The sequence below is a fragment of the Panulirus ornatus genome, chromosome 71, assembly GCF_036320965.1.
Source record: "Panulirus ornatus isolate Po-2019 chromosome 71, ASM3632096v1, whole genome shotgun sequence".
In the NCBI taxonomy this organism is placed as follows: Eukaryota; Metazoa; Arthropoda; class Malacostraca; order Decapoda; family Palinuridae; genus Panulirus; species Panulirus ornatus.
This window is the reverse complement of record NC_092294.1, coordinates 11,440,447-11,460,503: the sequence shown is the minus strand read 5'-3', so window position 1 is coordinate 11,460,503 and position 20,057 is coordinate 11,440,447. Positions and strand designations below refer to the sequence as shown.

Sequence of the window (20,057 nt, the reverse complement as noted above, 5' to 3'; positions counted from 1 at the left end):
TGGTCAGCATCGCTTGCAGAAATTAAGTGTAATTCAACGAGTTAAATTACCTTCGTTTATGAGGAAAATATAACTTTTTGATTTTCAGTGAGTTTGTGTTTCGTATCTTTCAGGCAGTCCATTTTAGGGAGTTTAGTTGTGCGATACAAGAGACTTGCCTTCATTTTAGGAACTTCGTAAGTGAGGAAGGCATTCTCGTGCGTCCAGAACCAAAGACAGACACTAGAACAACAATATGAAACATCAGTGTAATCCCTCACCTTCCATTGTACTCCTGCTCGAGAGTGGTTTGTCATGATGATCATCCGGTTCATCATTATGGAGTCACTAACTCCAACTCTCGAACCTGAGAAGGTAAATGGAAATCAAGTATCAAGATCTGTGATACAAAATCCATATCTTTTCTTTATCAGTATGAGCATGTATTGGCTCTGAACCCGATTTAAACCTATTCTAATGATCTAAACTTGTTTTTGAATAGTTTGATGTTAATTACATGTGGAGTCGATAAGTTAAGAAGATTATTTCATTGACAGGGGTGATATTCATGCTTCTGTATCATCACCGGTGACAAGTAAGGTTCAGGAACGAAATATAGTTTGAATGTCCATCAATATAACGACTAATACTGACATTAGTTTCCCGTCCTCACGTTTGATTATAGTTTCCTCATCAAGGTTAACTAATTTACAATATTACTGTTACATATCAAAGATTTGCCTCGTAATACAATTTATTCACAAACATGAAAGCTAATTCTGTGAATTGTATGAATACCGTATAGAATTTTTATATTCTTGTAGATCACTAGATCAGAATCATACACGGAAATGTGTAAGGCTACCTCTGCTGTTATATTGATGATGAACAGTTATTTTGCAATCATGAATTATGTATATTTATATTACCGAGACATAGAGCTTTATATTCATCAAAAGTATTAAGAAATAATTGATTTAAAGTCGAACTAATACATGAAATAAAAGTGAGATTTTATATAACATTTTCTTTTTCTAGGAACAACTTTTAATACGTAGATTATTTTTCTCTTTAATGCTTTCTTCAGATGTTAAGTATATATATAAGACCACAAGCACTTGTCTAATGCAGTTAAACCTCCTCATGTTGGTGAAGTAGTTGGAGAATTTCGTCTTTAAACTTCACAACTTTTTGGATTTTCTTATTTGATTTGATCCCTCGAAGATGATCATGTATATCTGTGAAGAAGGATGTTAGAGTGTATGGTGTTAACTATGTCTCATATCATAATTACATGGTTGAATTATGTCTTAATCATCCTCCACTGTCGCGAATCAAGTCTACGCATTAATACTGATAGATTTGATGACACGTGATATCTATTACTATCTTTAATTTTACCAATAAACTAGAAGTGATTGGTACGGTTTGTTTACTCCAGAATCAGTTTATAGGTGTAGATAAATAGGATAAGTAAATGTTAAATATATTTCTATTAATTGTTTTTGATAACTGTGGAGGGAAGACATAGTCTTATCTCATTTAGAGACTGAATTGTTTGCTAGGAACGAATTGGTAAATGACTTGATAATACAATCAACAGACTTTTTTACCCAAGACAAAACAAATTTGTGACTGTAATCTACATATCCTTAACTTCAAACCCCGGGTGCATCACCTGTACTTACCCTCACGGGACTCCTACACATCCTGTAACTCACACTTCCTAAACCCGATCATACCCTAGCGATTTCCTTGTAAACAAACGTAGCGGTTACCATGTCTGTATAAACTACACGACGCATCGATTAAGTCAAACAGTGGAATCAGTAGACTAAGAAGGATCATCATAAACTACGGAACTCCACGTTTTATGAAACACCAGAATGCTAACAGGAGAACGAGTCCGTCAGTCGTTTGTGGGCGGAGGAGGAGGAGGAGTAGGAGACTCCAGGCCCACGTCCCCTGGCCAGACGTACCAGTCTAACCCCGCAAGGTGACCCAGCCCCATAGGGCGCCGCCGTCCGACCAGTGGTCTAACCTCCGGCCAACCTGCAGGTGACTCTGTGTATCTCCATCCTGCTCTCCCTCACCGTGTTCTTCCTCCTGCTGGCCGAGATCATCCCACCTACCTCGCTGGCGGTGCCGCTGCTGGGGAAGTATCTGCTCTTCACCATGATCCTGGTGACGCTCTCCATCTGCGTCACCGTCGGCGTCCTGAACGTCCACTTCAGGTGAGTCCTTCAGTGTCCACATTTATGAATCTTGTGAGATGTTGAGGATAACTGATACATGCAAGTACAGGTTAGGTAGTGCATTGTGTATTTAAGCGTTGAACAGATCGCTGTAACATTTCCACTGTCCAGTTACTATGTTTCTTTCAAATGGAGGAAAAATATATCACTTTTGCTGTTTCTTCTTCCTATTTTCTTACTGACAATCAGTAATCTAATCCTAGACTTTGATTGGTCGCTGTTGGAGGTCACTCTTGACTCTTTTCATATTTTTTGATGTTTTTTTATGCGTCATTTTCCTGAAGGGTCAGTAGCGTCGAGGTCAAAGTGATGGTATGTCTGACCTGATCCGTCAGGTTCCGAGGGTGGAGTGAAGACTCGTGTGTCGAGGGTGGATTAGTTGATGAATTCATTCGAAGGAAAAATACTATATACACACTTGCAATGTTGGTATGTTTAGTTTCCTAATATTTATGTATTTACATCAGAGCTGAGGAAATATTTCATACATGATTTCTAGTCTTGTTATGTCTACTTATCCAACACAAAGTCAGAATCTGTGTCACAACGGATCTTCTAAAGAACTAGAGTAATGATAGAGTCGAGTTAGGGTGCGTATGTCTACGTACCACAGGCGGTTGCCCTCTGTTTAGCCACCCTTGGTAAACAGAATAACAAATCAGGTTCTCTAAGACCCAGCGGTTGTTCGATGTGTTCTTGTCGTTGTTCTAGACGAAGGGACATCCCAGGTCACAGTTTGGCCGTGGGACCTGTCCTTTGACCCTGGGACACGTTAACAAATCCGAGTAAACTCTGGACAACGGGACGCCCTAGGCTCTTGGACATGACCTTTGACCCTCGACAGGTAAACAAGTTCCAATCATCCGCTTAACGCACCTGAGGGCATGACTGTGTACCTGGGCCGGGCCTGGCCATCTGAAAGGTTAGGTTAGGTCAGGTAAGGTTACGTCAGGTAAGGTTAGGTCAGGTAAGGTTAGGTCAGGTAAGGTTAGGTAAGGTTAGGTCAGGTAAGGTTAGGTCAGGTTAGGTTAGGTCAGGTTAGGTTAGGTCAGGTTAGGTTCCTCTGAATTTTGATTATTCGCTGACAGAGGTCGCTCTTGGTTAGGGTTGTTCTTGTGATTTTTTTTCGTTTTATTTCATCATTGTGTCTCCCCGTGTGTTTCTCTTCTCACTCGACTCTTTCCTTACCTTATCTTTCTTATCTATACATCAGTCATGTTGTTTCAGTAACGGTCAACTTTTCCTCAGCATTCTAAGCTGCAGCAATTCCTCCGTTCATGGTAACCAAAGTTTTCAATGTACATCACTTTTTTTTTTCTAAAATGTTGCGTCAATTTAGCTTCCGTTAGTTTCCTCCGGTTCGGTTTATCTTAGTTTCACGAATATCAGTAACCCTAAATTTCCTCTGCGTTTTGGTCACCTTGTTTTTCCTCAGTTATAACGTCACTCGATTCAGGGAAAGTACACTTCACTTGCTATCTGCATTCTTCTCAGCAGCTGAATTGTGTCGATATCCTCAGCTGTGGCGAGGACTCAGTTTCCTCCTTTTCCTAAATAACACGGCTGTCTCAGTTACCAGTCTGGGATCGATGTCCATGATCAGTTGATTACCTTTTATCACAACGCCAGATGATGATTACTCTAATTAGTCCTCGAATAACAACAGAGTAGATAAGATTTACAGTGATTAATCAGACTATCTTATCTGTATTTTACGCTGCAAGACACTGTGTGGCTAACACACCGACATAAAGGCTATCCTAAGACACGTAGTGTGGCCTACCTTACACTAGACCAGAAAACATCTGAATTTATCAAACACAACGCACACTACACACGTGGATTATGTTAGACTAAGATGCCCGAAGACTACCCGAAACAACATTTAGAAACTAGATATCTTAAACCACACTAAGAGACTTTCTTAGACTAAGATACATAAAGGAACATGACTCACACTACATCACGAGACTATCTTACACTATGTAACCTAGAAACTACCCTAGACTACACTAGGGGACGTAACTACCTAAGACTAAACCAAGGACCATCATCCCTGTAGATTACGGCCCTCCCCCACTAGCTCAGTTCACCGTGTGAGGACGAGACAGAAGATGGAGTTTCATGTGTCTTTGATCAGGGATGGCAGCCAGTCATCAAAGGTTCAGTGTAACGAACAAGAATATTATCACTGCCAGGTTCCGGCAAGTTAATGACGTTAATCCCAAGTTAAGAGCCTCTGAAATACGCCCTGGGAAGTAATCTTACCCAGGAGAGTAATTCTGAACCGGGGATTAATTCTACTGGTGGGAGTAATCGCGCGCGGGGATTTAGTCCAGCTCGCGGGAATATTCCCGCCATGGGATGTAATCCCGCTCATGAAAGCAATCCAGCTCAGAGAATTAATCCCACTAATGAAGGTAATCCTGTTCATGTGAGTAATCCTATCCGTGGGAGTATCATGGAAAAGAAATTCGGGATATATGACAAACGTTTTTCCGATAGTTGCTCACAGTCAAGATATAGACAGAGGGTCACACTGAACAGCGTTCACACAAGGGCTCTTCCAGGGCTCAAAGCTTGGGTGCGTCAGGCGGCCCACACCCAGCCCAGCTGTTCGTCCCTCTTGGCAGTAAATGGGTATCTTGCTTAGGTGTGTGTGTGTGTGTGTGTGTGTGTGTGTGTGTGTGTAATGCTCATAAGAGTAGAAATTATAGTGAATATGCACAAAGTTTTGAAACGGAACAAAACGTGTGAAAAACTTTCCCTTAACATACATAGTTAACACTAATATAAAGCACACACACACACACACACACACACACACACACACACACACACACACACACACACACACAGGCAAAACAGATAGTGTTCGCTGGGAAGTAAGTCTCGCAATGACAATGAACTGATCTTTAGAATCAGTCTGTGTGACGCGTCTAGGCAGGAGTTTGGCCAGACAACACGATGGCTCAGCAGATGTATGTATTGTGCTTAGCCTTCAGGTAACAGGATCAGCACGAGAGAGAGAGAGAGAGAGAGAGAGAGAGAGAGAGAGAGAGAGAGAGAGAGAGAGAGAGAGAGAGAGAGAGAGAGAGAGAGAGAGATAGTTAATTTACAACCACGAATTCTGAACAATTAACTTTCCATTTTTATTGCCTAATATTCTCTTTTGATTTGGTTTGAGAGAAAACAATATTGGGATCATGAAATAAATTCTTTCTTCTGTCAATATTTGCTTTTATTGCATCAGTTTCTGGTTTATTTAGTTTTATTAAACTGTTCTTGCTCCCAATATCTGCTTGTCACGTCAGGTGATTTTTTTTTCTGTTGTCCGTAGTGGTAAAAATTTTAAATATTTCATAATCAATTTATTGTAATGGAACCAGTTCAGGTATAGATATTTATTTACCAATTTCTATGGTGGCATCATCTGACTCGTGTGTGTTAGAGGGAGTGATGTGTGGGGGAGGGCGAGGGGATAGCGGAGTGTGGTGGCGAGGTCGTGTGATGGAGACTTGATATGTGTGAAGGGCTAGGGTGTGTGGTGGGATGGATAACCTCATCAGATAGTGAGGAAGGTGTGAGGATTCTTGAGCAACTCTCGTGCTGTCAACGGGTGGACCAGTATGGCAAAAACCATGGCTCTGGGAATTACATGGGAACCGAGTGGTGGTGGTGGTGGCTGGGTCTGCATGATATTCAATTCCATCAACTATAATAAAATTCCCTTCATAACCACTCGCGATATTGTGGGTTAGATTCGTTTCTCTTCCTTTATGGGATAGATATAAATCGGTATATTTTTTAATCGAAATATATTTTCCTTTTTTTTTGTTGAAATCGTCGACATTAAAGGTAAATTGCATGAAAGTTTGGACTTCTTTGTGTTAGGATTTTGTTTTGTCCCTCATGTTACGGGACGTGAAATGAATATACAGATATTTTGTTTTTCTATTTTCGTAAAAATCTGTCGAGTTATGATGCCTGACTTTATACATGTCAGCTCCTATATTTCTGTGATCATATATTTTCATCTTTTTTCTCCCTCTTTACGCCTGTCTCTCTCTCATTCTATCATATTCATCATTTTTTTCTTCTTTAATTTTCTTTCTCGCTTTCTTCTGTTGTCATATTCTCTATTCATGTTGACCTGGGTAGTCGGTCTCCTGAAAGAATGTTTGTCCTCAAAACCCCACATTGTACCGGGAACGTTTGCGTCTCTAGTTTAACCTGTTAGTGAAGCCTTGAAGCCTTGTGGATGAAAGTTACGACTGAATCACACAAGAAAACAGACCCACATCTACTGTGCATCACCGTCTTACAACATGATCTCTCGCTAAAATACCTTTGTGTTTATCGTCCACATCCCTCGTCAGCAGGGGAGGATAACCCTCTCCCTCCCGCACTACATCACTCATTACCTCTCTCATACGTGTTTGTTGACATTATTGTATCAAGGGAGGATGATTGTGGATGTGTTCAGTCGGTTCGGTTAGCACGACTGTGGGCAGTGATGTTGGCAGTAATGCTTCGTGTATTTTTTGATGCCGTGTTTCAGCTGTTGTGTGGCACAGTGTACCTCTAGGTAGTGTGCCTCTAGCTGATGTGGTTGGTAAACCTATTTGTACCATAGCTGGTACGCCTGTCGTGTTGTTGGGACGCCTTTTGTACTGTTGGAGCGCCTTCTTTCTTCCTGGGACGCCTGTTGTACTGTTGGGACGCCTGTTGTACTGTTAGGACGCTAGTTGTACTGTAGGGGATCCTGTTGTGTTCCTGGGACGCCTATTGTACTGTTGGCACGTCTGTTGTACATGCCAACTGTGTTGTTAGATGGTTTACATGTTTCTTTGTTGAAATGTAAGATAGTCACATATCTGTTTTTGTATGTAACTTGCCATCCTTCTGTTAGCTCACTACAGCGTTCTCAAAAATGATTATTTCAATCTTCCCTTTTATGAGTCGTGTAGTAGTTCTCAGAACTCTGGTGTTGGTTCGCCTCTGCCTCAAGGGGAAAAAAAAAGTAGCTGTGGCTCTGGGTTTCCCGCCTGCCGGGTGGTATAGCCTAACTATCACCCGCTCCGCCACATTCATCCTGCGATAAAATATCGAAATTACAAAGCGTTGCCGGGGTACGATGATTACCGCTCACATACAGGGACGCGGTGGCGTTGCTATCTGGGATAGAATGAGAGCATTATCAACTCCCAGCGCACGGCAGTATGATCCTGGAGCACGACAGGACGACCTTTTACGTACGACAGCACGACCCTTGAGCGCGATGATGTGGCCCTGAGTACGCCAATAAGAACCTTCAGCACGATTTTGCGATCCTTAGATATGAGAGCCCAGCTTTCATGCACAAGGGTCGTACCATCGTGCACAAGGGTCGTAGTGTAGTGGTCAATTAAAACAGTGTTGTGAAATGGTTCTTCCAGTGAGGAATGACACTTCAGCAGTACCTCAGCCAACAGGTCAAAGGTCAAGCTATCATACCAAGGGTTGCACGGTCATACCCAAGTTGTTACCACACACACACACACACACACACAAACACACACACACACACACACACACACACACACACACACACATACACATACACAAACACATACACAAAGGACCCTACACAGGTTGGGACAAACCAAGTTATCAACAAAACATAACACCTTTTCATTATTATCAGTGAGTATAGATAACCCTCAGGAGCCAGATTACTCAATGATTAATCCATCACGTATTGGATTAACAAGAGAAAAGCTAACTACAAATCGGTGAAAAATATAATATATACTTTTATAAAAGACTCGTCTACATAGTACCTGTGTAAGTGCTGCAGCTGGTCTCTTAATGCTGCTCTGCTTCACCTTCCTTCCTCAGAGATAGCTTCCGAAGCTGAGGTAGAATAGCGAATGACTGATCGTCATCAGAGTGAGAAGGTTGAGCAGCCCGTCTGGGGAAGAATGGTCGAGGTGATTAATAGTTGTAGCTTGTGACAAGATGAGGTGACCCCAGCGGCGGCTCACCTTCTCTGGCTAAGAGATGAACAGCTGGGTATGACGCAGCCCTACTGCCTCAGCCGGGATTCGATTACTTGATAAATCGTTTAGTTAATGATTTTGAAACGATAGTTTTATCGTTGGCTATACATGTTGTAAGATCGTAATGAATCCAGTGTGTGAAGAGTTAAGGCGTGACGGTATTCGGGACATGTAAAGAAATGATACACTGAAGCATTTACGCAGGATCAGTCTTCGGGAAACTCTCCTCCTGCTCTGCCAGTGACTGTGTCGCTGGAGATTAAAACTTAGAAAATGAGTCAGTAATTCTGGACAACAGTTAAGCAAGTATTTTGACAACTGATGGTCATTTGCTAAGCCGAGGGCACTTGTCTCGCCCCTGACGATCGGACAGCTGTGAGATGCGCGAGTCTCTCTCGTTAATACCTAATCAAAACCAGTTTATCGAGAGATTTTTAATCATAGAGACGATTTGCGATAATCTTCCACCGGTCCCTGTTGCTCCCGGGTTGTGGTGTAACAGTGGGTAACGTGTGTTGCTCCCGGGTTGTGGTGTAACAGTGGGTAACGTGTGTTGCTCCCGGGTTGTGGTGTAACAGTGGGTAACGTGTGTTGCTCCTGGGTTGTGGTGTAACACTTGGTATGTCTATATGTTGGATGTTCTGGTGGTTGGTGACTAGTGATGTTGGTGACTTGTATTAGCAGACTCCTGTCATGTGTTGTTGGTGTATTCCTGTGTTGTACTGCTACTCTGCCTGCATGTTGTGTTGCTGGTGTGTTGAGTGTGCGTAGTTTTGTCTGGTATTCCTTACGTCACAATGACACACACACTACCACTACAGCGAACACTCGTCTAGCCCTCACCATGTAGTTGGACATGATCGGGAGGCAGGGAAAAGAATCAATTTCCGATTTTCATGCAAAAATTACGTGTGATTGAGGCGCAATCAATTATGTGCTGCGAAATTATGATCACAATTCTGCATGATGACGGAACAGTGCCGCTCGCTCTTCCAAAAGACCCACATAATCTGTCACAAAAACACGTAGCGATGGAGCGTTTGTGAGTCTGTGAATATTACTCTCCCTGTGACTTACGGCATAAATCTATATTACGAAAATATTCTCCTATATTTCGGCAAACGTTCAGTTGCTAAGAGTTCACTGGTCTGTGTCGTGGGGGAGGAGGTGCTATGATTAGAGAACCAGATGCAGGTCCCTCCGTCCAGTGAATGATCTTCACCTTTCAGTAATCCTGGTACCGACATGGAAGTATGTCAGGCTCCGTAAAGACACTTCTCTGTTGTAATGATTCACCCAAAATCAGGTTTCATCTCACACGTTCCTAAGTATGTCTTCCGTTTGAGTATTTCCTAAGATTGATCGTAGGTTTTCATAAGTATTTCCTTCTAGTACCAGCATTTTCCTGCTGACTTGTTCGCGTTATTACCGAAGCAGCAAAATTTTTAAGTAAACATATCAAAGTTTTGCAATTTTCTTGGACATTTGGCAGGAGAGGAACGGTGACTGATGTATATTACATATTTACTTGAGTCCCCGGGCTGGTATGTGGAAAACTGCACACACCTTCGCACACAGATTGGTAGATATGTATATAGGTAGATACATAGATTGATAGACAGATACAGAGATTAATCGATAGATAGATAGTTATGAAGCCTATTACAATATGTAGGTAGCTTACAATTCGAACCTCGTTCTTCAGTGTACAGAGGGCGACTATGTTGACTTGGTAACTTAATGAACCATTCAGAAACTACCCCATATGTACCTACGTCGGCAAACAGCATCAGTAACAGAAAAAAAATCGTTTTACGTATTCTTTCATCTCTGACATTTTATACTCAGGCTAAATATTTAGTAGTTTTTCATGAAAATTAGAGCAATATCTTACGGGGGCTTGTAATTAAACTAAACAAATTTACCTAATTTTATTCCGTGGTCACTAATTTATGCAGAAACCACCCACCCTCCATCCCCTGATATGCTCACTACTTTAACCAATGTTTTGAAAATGAAGCAACGGTTGAAATGATATGTGACATCAATAAGTAAGAAATCCTAGAGTGTTTCTTTTTTTCGTTGTATCATAGAAATGGTAAAATCATCAGAATTTGTTGATATATCCGGATCATGGAACGGATATATGGTTAGGACAGCAGTTGTTCACAACACCGCTCCTGCTGCAATATAGTCAGGTGATCTACTCCTGCTGACGATGCTGTTAGATCCCAACCCAGCGTAGCATCAATCCTTAAAGTATCTTTAGCGCAGAATTAATCCTTAGGACATTTTCAGCGCACGATACCTCGCGAAGTGGTTGCCGGATACGTGGGTTCATGTAGTGAAAAATCCCGCCAAGTCTGCGCAACACATTAATCTGGAAGTTGGAAAACATTAAGTTAATTTAAAGTCTGACGCTGAGGAAGTTTTGTGTGGGCACACATACATCATGACCGACAACACCCACGGGGCAGGGATGAGCTCTTCCTGTGTGTAGTGTGGAGAATCTAAAATGGCATCAACCTCAGTCAGTGTTGTAGGGGCTTGGTGAGGTAGTCACAACATTGATCGTCGCAGATCAAACTACTTTTCATGTCATGAATAACCGAATGAGGCTCGCTTATGGTGACCTCAGTTACCACTGCCACTTTTCTACTGTCTCTGGTCTACCCGTCTTACACCAACCTCGTCTGTGGACAATCCAAGAAACGTGAGGGATATTAATATTGTATTGATATCACGTTATAGATATCCCACCGATCTATAGTTTGTATTGAGTAGGTGACTGGCTGTTCGTTGTAGCTGGTGTGTTAATATCCAAACGTGTTTACATGTAAGGTAAGGTTTTCTCCAGCGCCTGGCAACGAGAGGCGAGGAGAAAACATGGAGAGAGAGAGAAAATAAAAGTGTATATTAAACGTTAGATGGAAGAAAGTGAAAAATATAGTCTTTCATCAGTGTAATGTAAGTCTGTAAAGTTTGTCTATTGAGAATAATTAATGTAGGACCCTTACATGTTTACTCTTCATTACAGAAAGTAAACAAGTTCACTCTTTGATGAAGACAAAATTGAAAACAAATGATTAATGTATCATTTACTTCCGCTTTGATCGAGTAACGTAATATTATATCTAAGCTCTTGAGCACGACGGCACGACCCTTGAGCACGACCAAACGACCCTTGAGCACGACCAAACGACCCTTGAACATGTCGGTATGATTCTTGAGCACGACAGCACTGTCCTTGAGCACGACGGTACGACCCTTGAGCACAACGGTAACTTAAAGTGATAACCTTAGATTCATCTAACGTTAAACCGATCTTAGAGGTCCAACTTTGAAGTTAGTAAAGATACTGTTCACCTTAGCATACTCATCTTACGTGTAGCCGAGGCCAGAGCTATCAATGACTTAATAAAATGTTCGGTCTGGAGAGCTGACGTTGTCTTAGGGAAATGATCCTGAATTTCATTGATTCGAACATGTTCTCTGAGCTGCTAGCGCTTATGACATTATTTGTAAAGTTTATGTTATTACAAGTTAGAATAAAACATTTGTTTACGTTACTAGTTTCCTCAAAGTTTTAATATTTTGTCATACTTTTCATCAAATGTTTGTAAGAGTAACGGGGTCTATATACTTTACAGAAAATTTGGAGTTCATATGAGGCAAATTAGCGGTAACTTTTTTCTGTATACATCAAAATCCTCTTAAAATGAATTAATGTATGATTATTTATAACAGTTCCTAACTCAGCAATTATCTAGCCAATTCTTGTGTTTACAATGTCATTAAGAACACTTCCAAAGTGTTTGTTCGTACCCGTGTACATACATCAACAATCCAGGATCACAAAGTTCTCAAATATTCTCAGTTGTTTGATAACCAGAATATTACGTGAGAAAAACCCAACAACTGCTCACTTGCTTATCAACTTAAAACTCTCTCATATGTTGCTTGAGTCTCACATATCTTCCCAAATATCTGCTCAAAATAAGGTCCTTCACCACTGTCCCTATCAACTCACAAGTCCCTCATTATCATCCTTCTCAACTCACAAGCTCCTCATCACCACCCCTATTAACTCACAAGTCCTTCATCACCATCCCTCTCAACTCACAAACCCCTCATCACCACCCATATCAACTCACAAGCCCCTCATCACCACCCCTATCAACTCACAAGCCTCTCATCACCACCCCTATCAACTCACAAGCCCATCATCACCACACCTATCAACTCACAAGTCCCTCATCACCACCCCTATCAACTCACAAGTCCCTCATCACCACCCCTATCAACTCACAAGCTCCTCATCACCACCCCTATCAACTCACAAGCCCCTCATCACCACCCCTATCAACTCACAAGCCCCTCATGATGAGCATTTCATCCTACAGACCTGCCAGACCCCGGTGCCATCTGGCTGGCCTCGTTCGAATCTCCGGGCGTGTGTCACCAGGAGTTTGCCAAAGCTTTTCATTATTAGTGTCAATATTTGGCCAAAGTGTGAGATGCTCCGCGTTTCCCCTTCTCCTCCAGCTTTCTCTCTCTCTCTCTCTCTCTCTCTCTCTCTCTCTCTCTCTCTCTCTCTCTCTCTCTCTCTCTCTCTCTCTCTCTCTCTCTCTCTCTCTCTCTCTCTCTCTCATAGCATCTTTCCTCTCGTTTTCTCGTGATCAAGAACACTTTGTTGTGTGTTGTGATTCACATGGCTACGATCATTTGGTCGTGTTTGATTTTCATCACATGTAAGACGGGTGATTGAAGGATTTTCTTATGATCTTTTATTATGGAATTAAGATTTCGGTTTTGTATTAGATGGAGAAAGTGATGAGCCTTTTCCTAATTACTTTCTACACTTTCTTTAATTAGTCGAGTGTGACTAAGTTTATGATTATATATGAGATGGTAGACGTAATGGTGTTTTCTTACATAACTTATTTACTTTGATTAGTCGTAAGTAATTAAGCTCCTGATTGTAGATAAGGTGTAGGACACGAGAAAGGGTTATAATTATCATCTCGACTTCTTCACTTTAATGACGCGTGTGATACAGTGAGTGACTGCAGGAACTGCCTGACGACAACACATTTGTCGTACGATGTTAACCACCACGACCAGCAGCACGACCCTACCACAGTCGTACCTACTCTCCCGCAGGTCGCCCTCCACACACAAGATGTCTCCGTGGGTCAAGCGGGTGTTCATCGACGTGATGCCTCGTCTGCTGCTCATGAGACGACCCCAGTACGACCCCAGAGACAGACATCTCAAGTCTCCCTCCGAGCAAGAGTACTTAGACGGCCTTGGAGACGGAGAGATCTGGTAAGTGTTGAAAGTATAGATTCTTATTAACTTTGCGAGAGATTTAACTGAGGCAAATGTGAAGAAATACGCTGGTGAGAGATGTTACCAGATAGTGTGATGTAAGGCTCGGGGATAACACTAGAGGATGGCAGGGGACAGCAAAGGATGGCAGGAGGTGGCACAGAATGACGGCACGGGATGGCGAAAAATGAGGCGGGTGGCGGCAGGGTATGGCAGGCCGTGGGGAGGCTCATAGCAGGGGAAGGCAGGGAGAGGAGGTGGGGGGTGGGCACGAAGAGAGGGGCCGGGGGGAGGAGGAGGAGGAGGAGGAGGAGGAAGAGAGGGGAAAAGAGGAAGACTGGTATGTGTGAAGGCGGGGGCGATATTGATCTTTAGAGAGAGAGAGAGAGAGAGAGAGAGAGAGAGAGAGAGAGAGAGAGAGAGAGAGAGAGAGAGAGAGAGAGAGAGTATATCGGTAATAACATTTCTATGTTCATCATAAACTTTCCCTTCTCACCACCGCTGCCAACATCATCATTACCACTATCGTCACCATCACCAGTACCATCTCCACCACCATCTTCACCACGGCCACCAACACCACCACCACACACCACCACACACCACCACACCACCACACACCACCACACACCACCACACACCACCACCACGTGAGGTAATGTGTGGCTCTGGCTATACTATATATTCATGGGTCTCTCTTAGGCAAATATTGAGACAAATTTGCCCAGCTTGCCCTCCAGCCTCTTACCTTCATCCCTGCCTTACACTGTCTCTTACCTACTTATTTACCTCCCTATTTCCTTCCACTGTTTACTTTCCCTCTGGCTCAACTCTCCTCCCTGGGGATTTCATATTACCTCACACTGCTGCCTGCTCTTACCTAATGTTCCCTCCTCCAAACACAGTGTAGGTCTGTAACAGTGGGGCTAGGGGCTAGCACAGTGCTGGGTCTGTAACAGTGGGGCTAGGGGCTAGCACAGTGTTAGGTTTGTAACACGGGGAAGATCAGACATTCATGTCCACTGTCTCATTATTTCCAGTGTATCTCTGAATATAAAGGAAGGCACATGTGTAGATATATGGCCTCTGCAGCTTCAGGGCTGCGCTTCAATCAGTAGTAGGGGCATGATGGATTCTTTTAAAGGAAAACCTATTCAACGAAACTGTGCTTTTTTAAGTCCATTGACGATGATATAAGTTCGAGGAAGGTGACCTTTACCTCGCAGTGTGACCATATGATGGCAGAGTCCGGTAACACACACACACACACACACACACACACACACACACACACACACACACACACACACACACACACACACACACACACGACAGTACCTAAATGAAGAGGACTGAACTACAGTGAAGGCCAGGGCCTACCAAGCTGTCAACCATGGAGGAGAGAAGAGTCAGGAGCGACCTGATGACAAGCTTCAAGCTCCTAAGTCAATTGGATGATATTGGTAGCGAACTCAAATGATATATGATGATTGATCATTCAGAATAGTCTATAATGTTCGTGAGGCAGGAAGGGAAATAAGTTTTTATGGATAGTGAATAGCTATTTGATGTATAAAACATGTCATTAGTTTAATCTGATTACTAGTTGTACATGTTACAAAGTAGTACTTATGCCCCGAGAATCATATTCAGCATGATAGAATATGACATAAACTGAGATCGTAAAGAAAATATACATTTTGAGAAAAGTGACAAAAGAATACAGGTAATAGTTCAGTGGGGTGTAGGGTGATGGGAAGAACCAAGATGAAGACCAGTGCAAGGTATAGTGTGATAGCATGGCTAGGGTGAGGTATAGTGTGATAGCGTGGCTAGAGTGAGGTATAGTGTGGTAGGGTGGCTAGGGTGAGGTATAGTGTGGTAGGGTGGCTAGGGTGAGGTATAGTGTGGTAGGGTGGCTAGGGTGAGGTATAGTGTGGTAGGGTGGCTAGGGTGAGGTATAGTGTGGTAGGGTGGCCAGCTTGAGGCTCAGTTTGGTATACAGGGCCAGTAGCACGTAGATTCCTCAGGGTTAGGTATGGATGAAGGTTTGATGTGTCAGAAATGCCAAGGATGTGTCATAAGGAGACACAGGTGCGAAAGATGTGTCATGATATCATAAAGTGACACAGGTGCTGGGGTTGTGTCCTTTTCCGTACGTGCGAAAGGTGGCACAGATGTTGACTGCGTGTCATGAGGTAGCAGGGATGCTGAAGGTGTTGTAAGATGGCAGAAAAGATTTGTACTAAGGTGATACAGTTGTTACATATGTGTCATAAAGTGTGACGCAAGTGTTGAAGGTGTTTCATAAGAAAGAGAGGATAGATAGCGAAGGTGACGTTTTCAAGATTGTCTGTATTACTCTCTGAGCTGATGGAAATGTTATACAACTCTTAGATGACACAGTGCACTGAGGACTGAGACACACCATTAACACTAGGGACAGTGATATAACAAGGTCTGTGTTGGATTTACCTCCTCACGTTCCAATGCATTTCGCTCGTTACCTGCTGCGTTCACTCGCTTTTTCAAAACCCGGGTCCACCCTTGTTTTTCACTTCCTGTTCATGTTTACATTCTCGGTTCCACTCTCAGTCGTTGCCATAGGCAAGTGTATGGCTGAGAGTTTTTTTCTGTGCATACATACTGGCCCATGGCTCCCTAGGGCAGTGATAGGGATGGATTGGTATGGGGGTTCAGGTCACCCCGGGTCGTGTGTTGGATCGTAAATACATTTGAGCTTTTGACTTCATTCAAAGTCTACTGAATCCTTTTGATGTCCAAACAGAGTCGCAGGAGGTTTTGCAGTAAAATTTCGAGTCTGGATTTACCTCTGATATTTGCTTTTTCTCTGTGTCTCTGTTTCTGTTTGTCTGTCTGACTGTCTCTCTCCATTTGCCTGTTCACGTATCTCTCTCTAATTCCTTCTCTGTCTTGTTCATGATAGAATCTCATGTAGATACCCTTGGGAGTGTAGGTGTTCATCTCTCTCTTTCCCTCCTTTCCTTACCTCCTTGTTCTCTCCCTGTTACCCTGCCTCTCCCTCTCCTCCTCTTCCTATCTCCCTAGGAAGACAGACACACAGGTTTATGACATTATTTTGTGAGATGCTCCTGACGTTTTGTTTTGGCTGACCACAAGACGGGGATATAGCAGGACGAGGCGGACGCGGACGCCAGAGGAGCACCCATTACAGGTAGAGGACGGGTGAGGGGAGAATAGAAAGGGGAGAGGAGGGTAGTAAGGGAAGGGGAGAGCAGGCATGGGGAGGGAGGGTAGGTAGGGTAGCGTATGGGATCCAGAGGAAATTGTTGATTGATGAAAAGGGCGGGAACTAGTGTGGGCTGGAGAATGACACAAATGGATTGTGAGTGTAGTGTGTGTGACGAGGCACGGGGGAAGAAGACAAGGTTCTGTGTACATTTCAGGACAGATTGAGTTAGTGACTCAGTCAAGTCAGGAGCCAGGCCATCATACTCGAGTCGTACACTCCCACTCGAGGGAATAATCAGAGAGATTTTCACTTTGTAGGTTTGGCGTTGTATGAACTTCAATATAAAGAAATGTCTGAATTCCAGTAATATCAGAGGATGTGCATTTTACTGTCTCATTTGCATATGACTAGCCTGCCTGCTCCTTCTGACGAGATTGTCAGAGATATGAGGACAGTAGAGACAACTCTCTCTTTATGCAAGAATATCCTCACTCACTTTCCCTTCATCATAGCCCCTCATTATTCATCCAGTGAATTCCTTACATCATCTCTCCCTCATAATCTTTCCAATTTCTAACTTTTTCGTCTCTTTCACTGTGTTCCTCTCCCGACTCTTTATTTCACTATTTTCACTTTATGCCAACACTCAACCCTTCAACAACACTTATCTTTCCACATTTACACCCTCTTGATCACTCTCATTATCTCCCCTCATCACCTGTGTCCTCATCATCCCTTTCGTGTTCTCTACAGCCCATGTATCCAGCTCTTTGCCCCAACATTTCCTACCACCTCGTATTTATCCCCTCAAAATACACCTCCCACCATTCCCCATATACCCCTCACTGCGTCCTGCATATCTCAGTAACCCTCACCACTTCATGTCCCCCTCACCACTCTCCACACCCCTCACCCCCCATGTACACGCGTCGTCACCCCCTGTGCCCCTCACTTCCCCTCCAACTGTCAGATGTAACAAACGAGTTTGGTCCGACCTGGCAGTCAGTCAGCTCAGTAACTAGACAGAAGTATGGAACAATTTTCTCTTTGCACTTTTCACATGTTGGACAAATTTCTCTAACAAACCAATTTCGTTGGAAGCGCCTGACATTGAATGACTTTAATTACTCCTTCAGCAGTTGGAGGGAGATTCTACAACCTCAGGTATCATCCAGAGGTGACAGAACTCGAACGCCTCACCACAATAGGCAACAAACGACACATTTCCCCTCGTGTTCGAACTGAGATGGTTCAGGTGTTGCTGACTCAGAGAAGGCACCCACCTGACCACCATGACTCTCGGTTTCTTCAGTGTTCTCACACATACACAACACACACACACACACACGCGCGCGCGCGCGCGCGAAAGACTTAATCTGTACGCGTTCCAAAGTTTATGGGACCTTTAAAATGTTTTACGTCTGAGTAACATGATACAAAGTTTTGCCTTTGTCACATTACGCATATTTTATCAAAGCCCATTTGTCTATATGTCATGAGGTCATGAGAACGTTTAATTTACGTTATATTGATTTCAATTTCCTGCTGGACTGGTGAATATTCATCATGAATAGTTTTTCTGTGTCATGAATGCAGTTGGGATTAGCTTCCGTCATTCATCATGAATATGGTGAATGGGGGAATAACATGATAACCACAATATAGGCTGGAACTAAGGCATGATGTCATGGCTAGTAAACAACACAGTATGAGCTGAAGGTCAACAATACGAGGGGAATTGCAGATGCGAAGATAGACGAGATATGAGAGATGAGTATAATTGATGGATGAAACAGATGAAGAACAGAAAGTTTGGAAAGACAAACGAGAATTAAATGCATAAGACAAGGAGGGGAATAAAAGACAAAAGCTGTGATAAAACTTAAAGTGAGGGAAACCTTGATAAAACAGAGAGAAAATGGTGGTAGGGACCGGACGAGAGGCAAAGGTGTCAGAGGGAATTTGAGTTTTGCATGATTTATAGGGGGGGGGGGGAAGAGTGGGGTGACAGGTGAGGGGAGAGACAGGGAGTGTTCTGATGGGGAGGAGATTTGCAAGAAGCGGGTAGCAGGAGGAGGCCAAGGGATGGGGACGATAGGTGATGGAGGAAGTTGGAGGCTGACGGAGGAAGATCAGATGATGAGGGAGGAAACAAGGGAGGGAGAGGGAGGGGAGATGAGAGACATGTCCAGGGAGGCACCTGCATGATTCTACAATAACAGTCGTGGTGGAGACTTTCGCATGATCCCTGAGGACGTGATCGAGAACACATACATCATGTAAGTCAGGCACCAGCCCTCTCTGTGTGAGGCCAGCGCGTACGCCTCCTTGATTGTATGGCTGTGTCACATCAAAATGCTTTCCTGAATCATTTTAACTTGTTTCCTTCTTTCTTCTTTGTTCATATACTTTTTCACATTCTGAATAATTTCTTTCATTTTTTATCATCAATCATTTTACGTTCACCTATCCTACACCCTTTTAACGTGTTTTTCCCGCAGTGTCACATTTTTCCTCCATTCTTTCAACAGTCATCCTTTATCTCTATTTTTCTACCTTCTCTTTAACTTTCTGTCAGACTCTCTCTCTCTCTCTCTCTCTCTCTCTCTCTCTCTCTCTCTCTCTCTCTCTCTCTCTCTCTCTCTCTCTCTTTCTCTCTCTCCGGTCTTCACACCCATGAAACACTCAACTCATCCAGACTTTAATAAAAAACATACATAACGTAAAGACTTCATCTTATGTATACTTTTCTCATCTTTAATCAAGGTATGAGGCTCGTCAGCTGGCTAGATTTTATAGCCATTCCAGCAAGGTTTTGGCTGGATTTATCTGAAGCTTTGACATTTCGCGCCAGACCTTCGCTCTGGGCTTTGCAGGAAAAATTCATTCCACTAATTTCCCGGTGGTTTACAGAAAACGTTGGATGTTTTCCCGTCATGGATTAACCTATAATCAATTAAGAATATATAAAGCTATTGGCTTTATCATTACAGCTGTGTGGTATACGGGAGAGGCGATGGGTCACAGCATCTCCGTCTCTACCTGGGTCATATATAGTCACCTGATGTCTCTCAATGATCTCTCTATCTCCATTATTATATTTATCATATTCTCTTGTTTCCTCCAGACTAATCTTTCACCAACAGTTTCCTCTTAATACACACACACACACACACACACACACACACACACACACACACACACACACACACTCACACACACACACACACACATTCC

General features: G+C 43.0%; 1 protein-coding gene across 1 annotated transcript in view; it reads left to right on the top strand.

Annotated features, from left to right (window-relative positions):
- Positions 1-20,057, top strand: part of LOC139747961 (acetylcholine receptor subunit beta-like 2) — a 240,686-nt gene that overhangs the window by 194,621 nt on the left and 26,008 nt on the right. Inside the window, 2 exon segments of the mRNA XM_071660469.1 lie at positions 2,038-2,213; positions 13,439-13,603. Of these exon segments, the coding sequence (XP_071516570.1) occupies positions 2,038-2,213; positions 13,439-13,603 (341 nt within the window).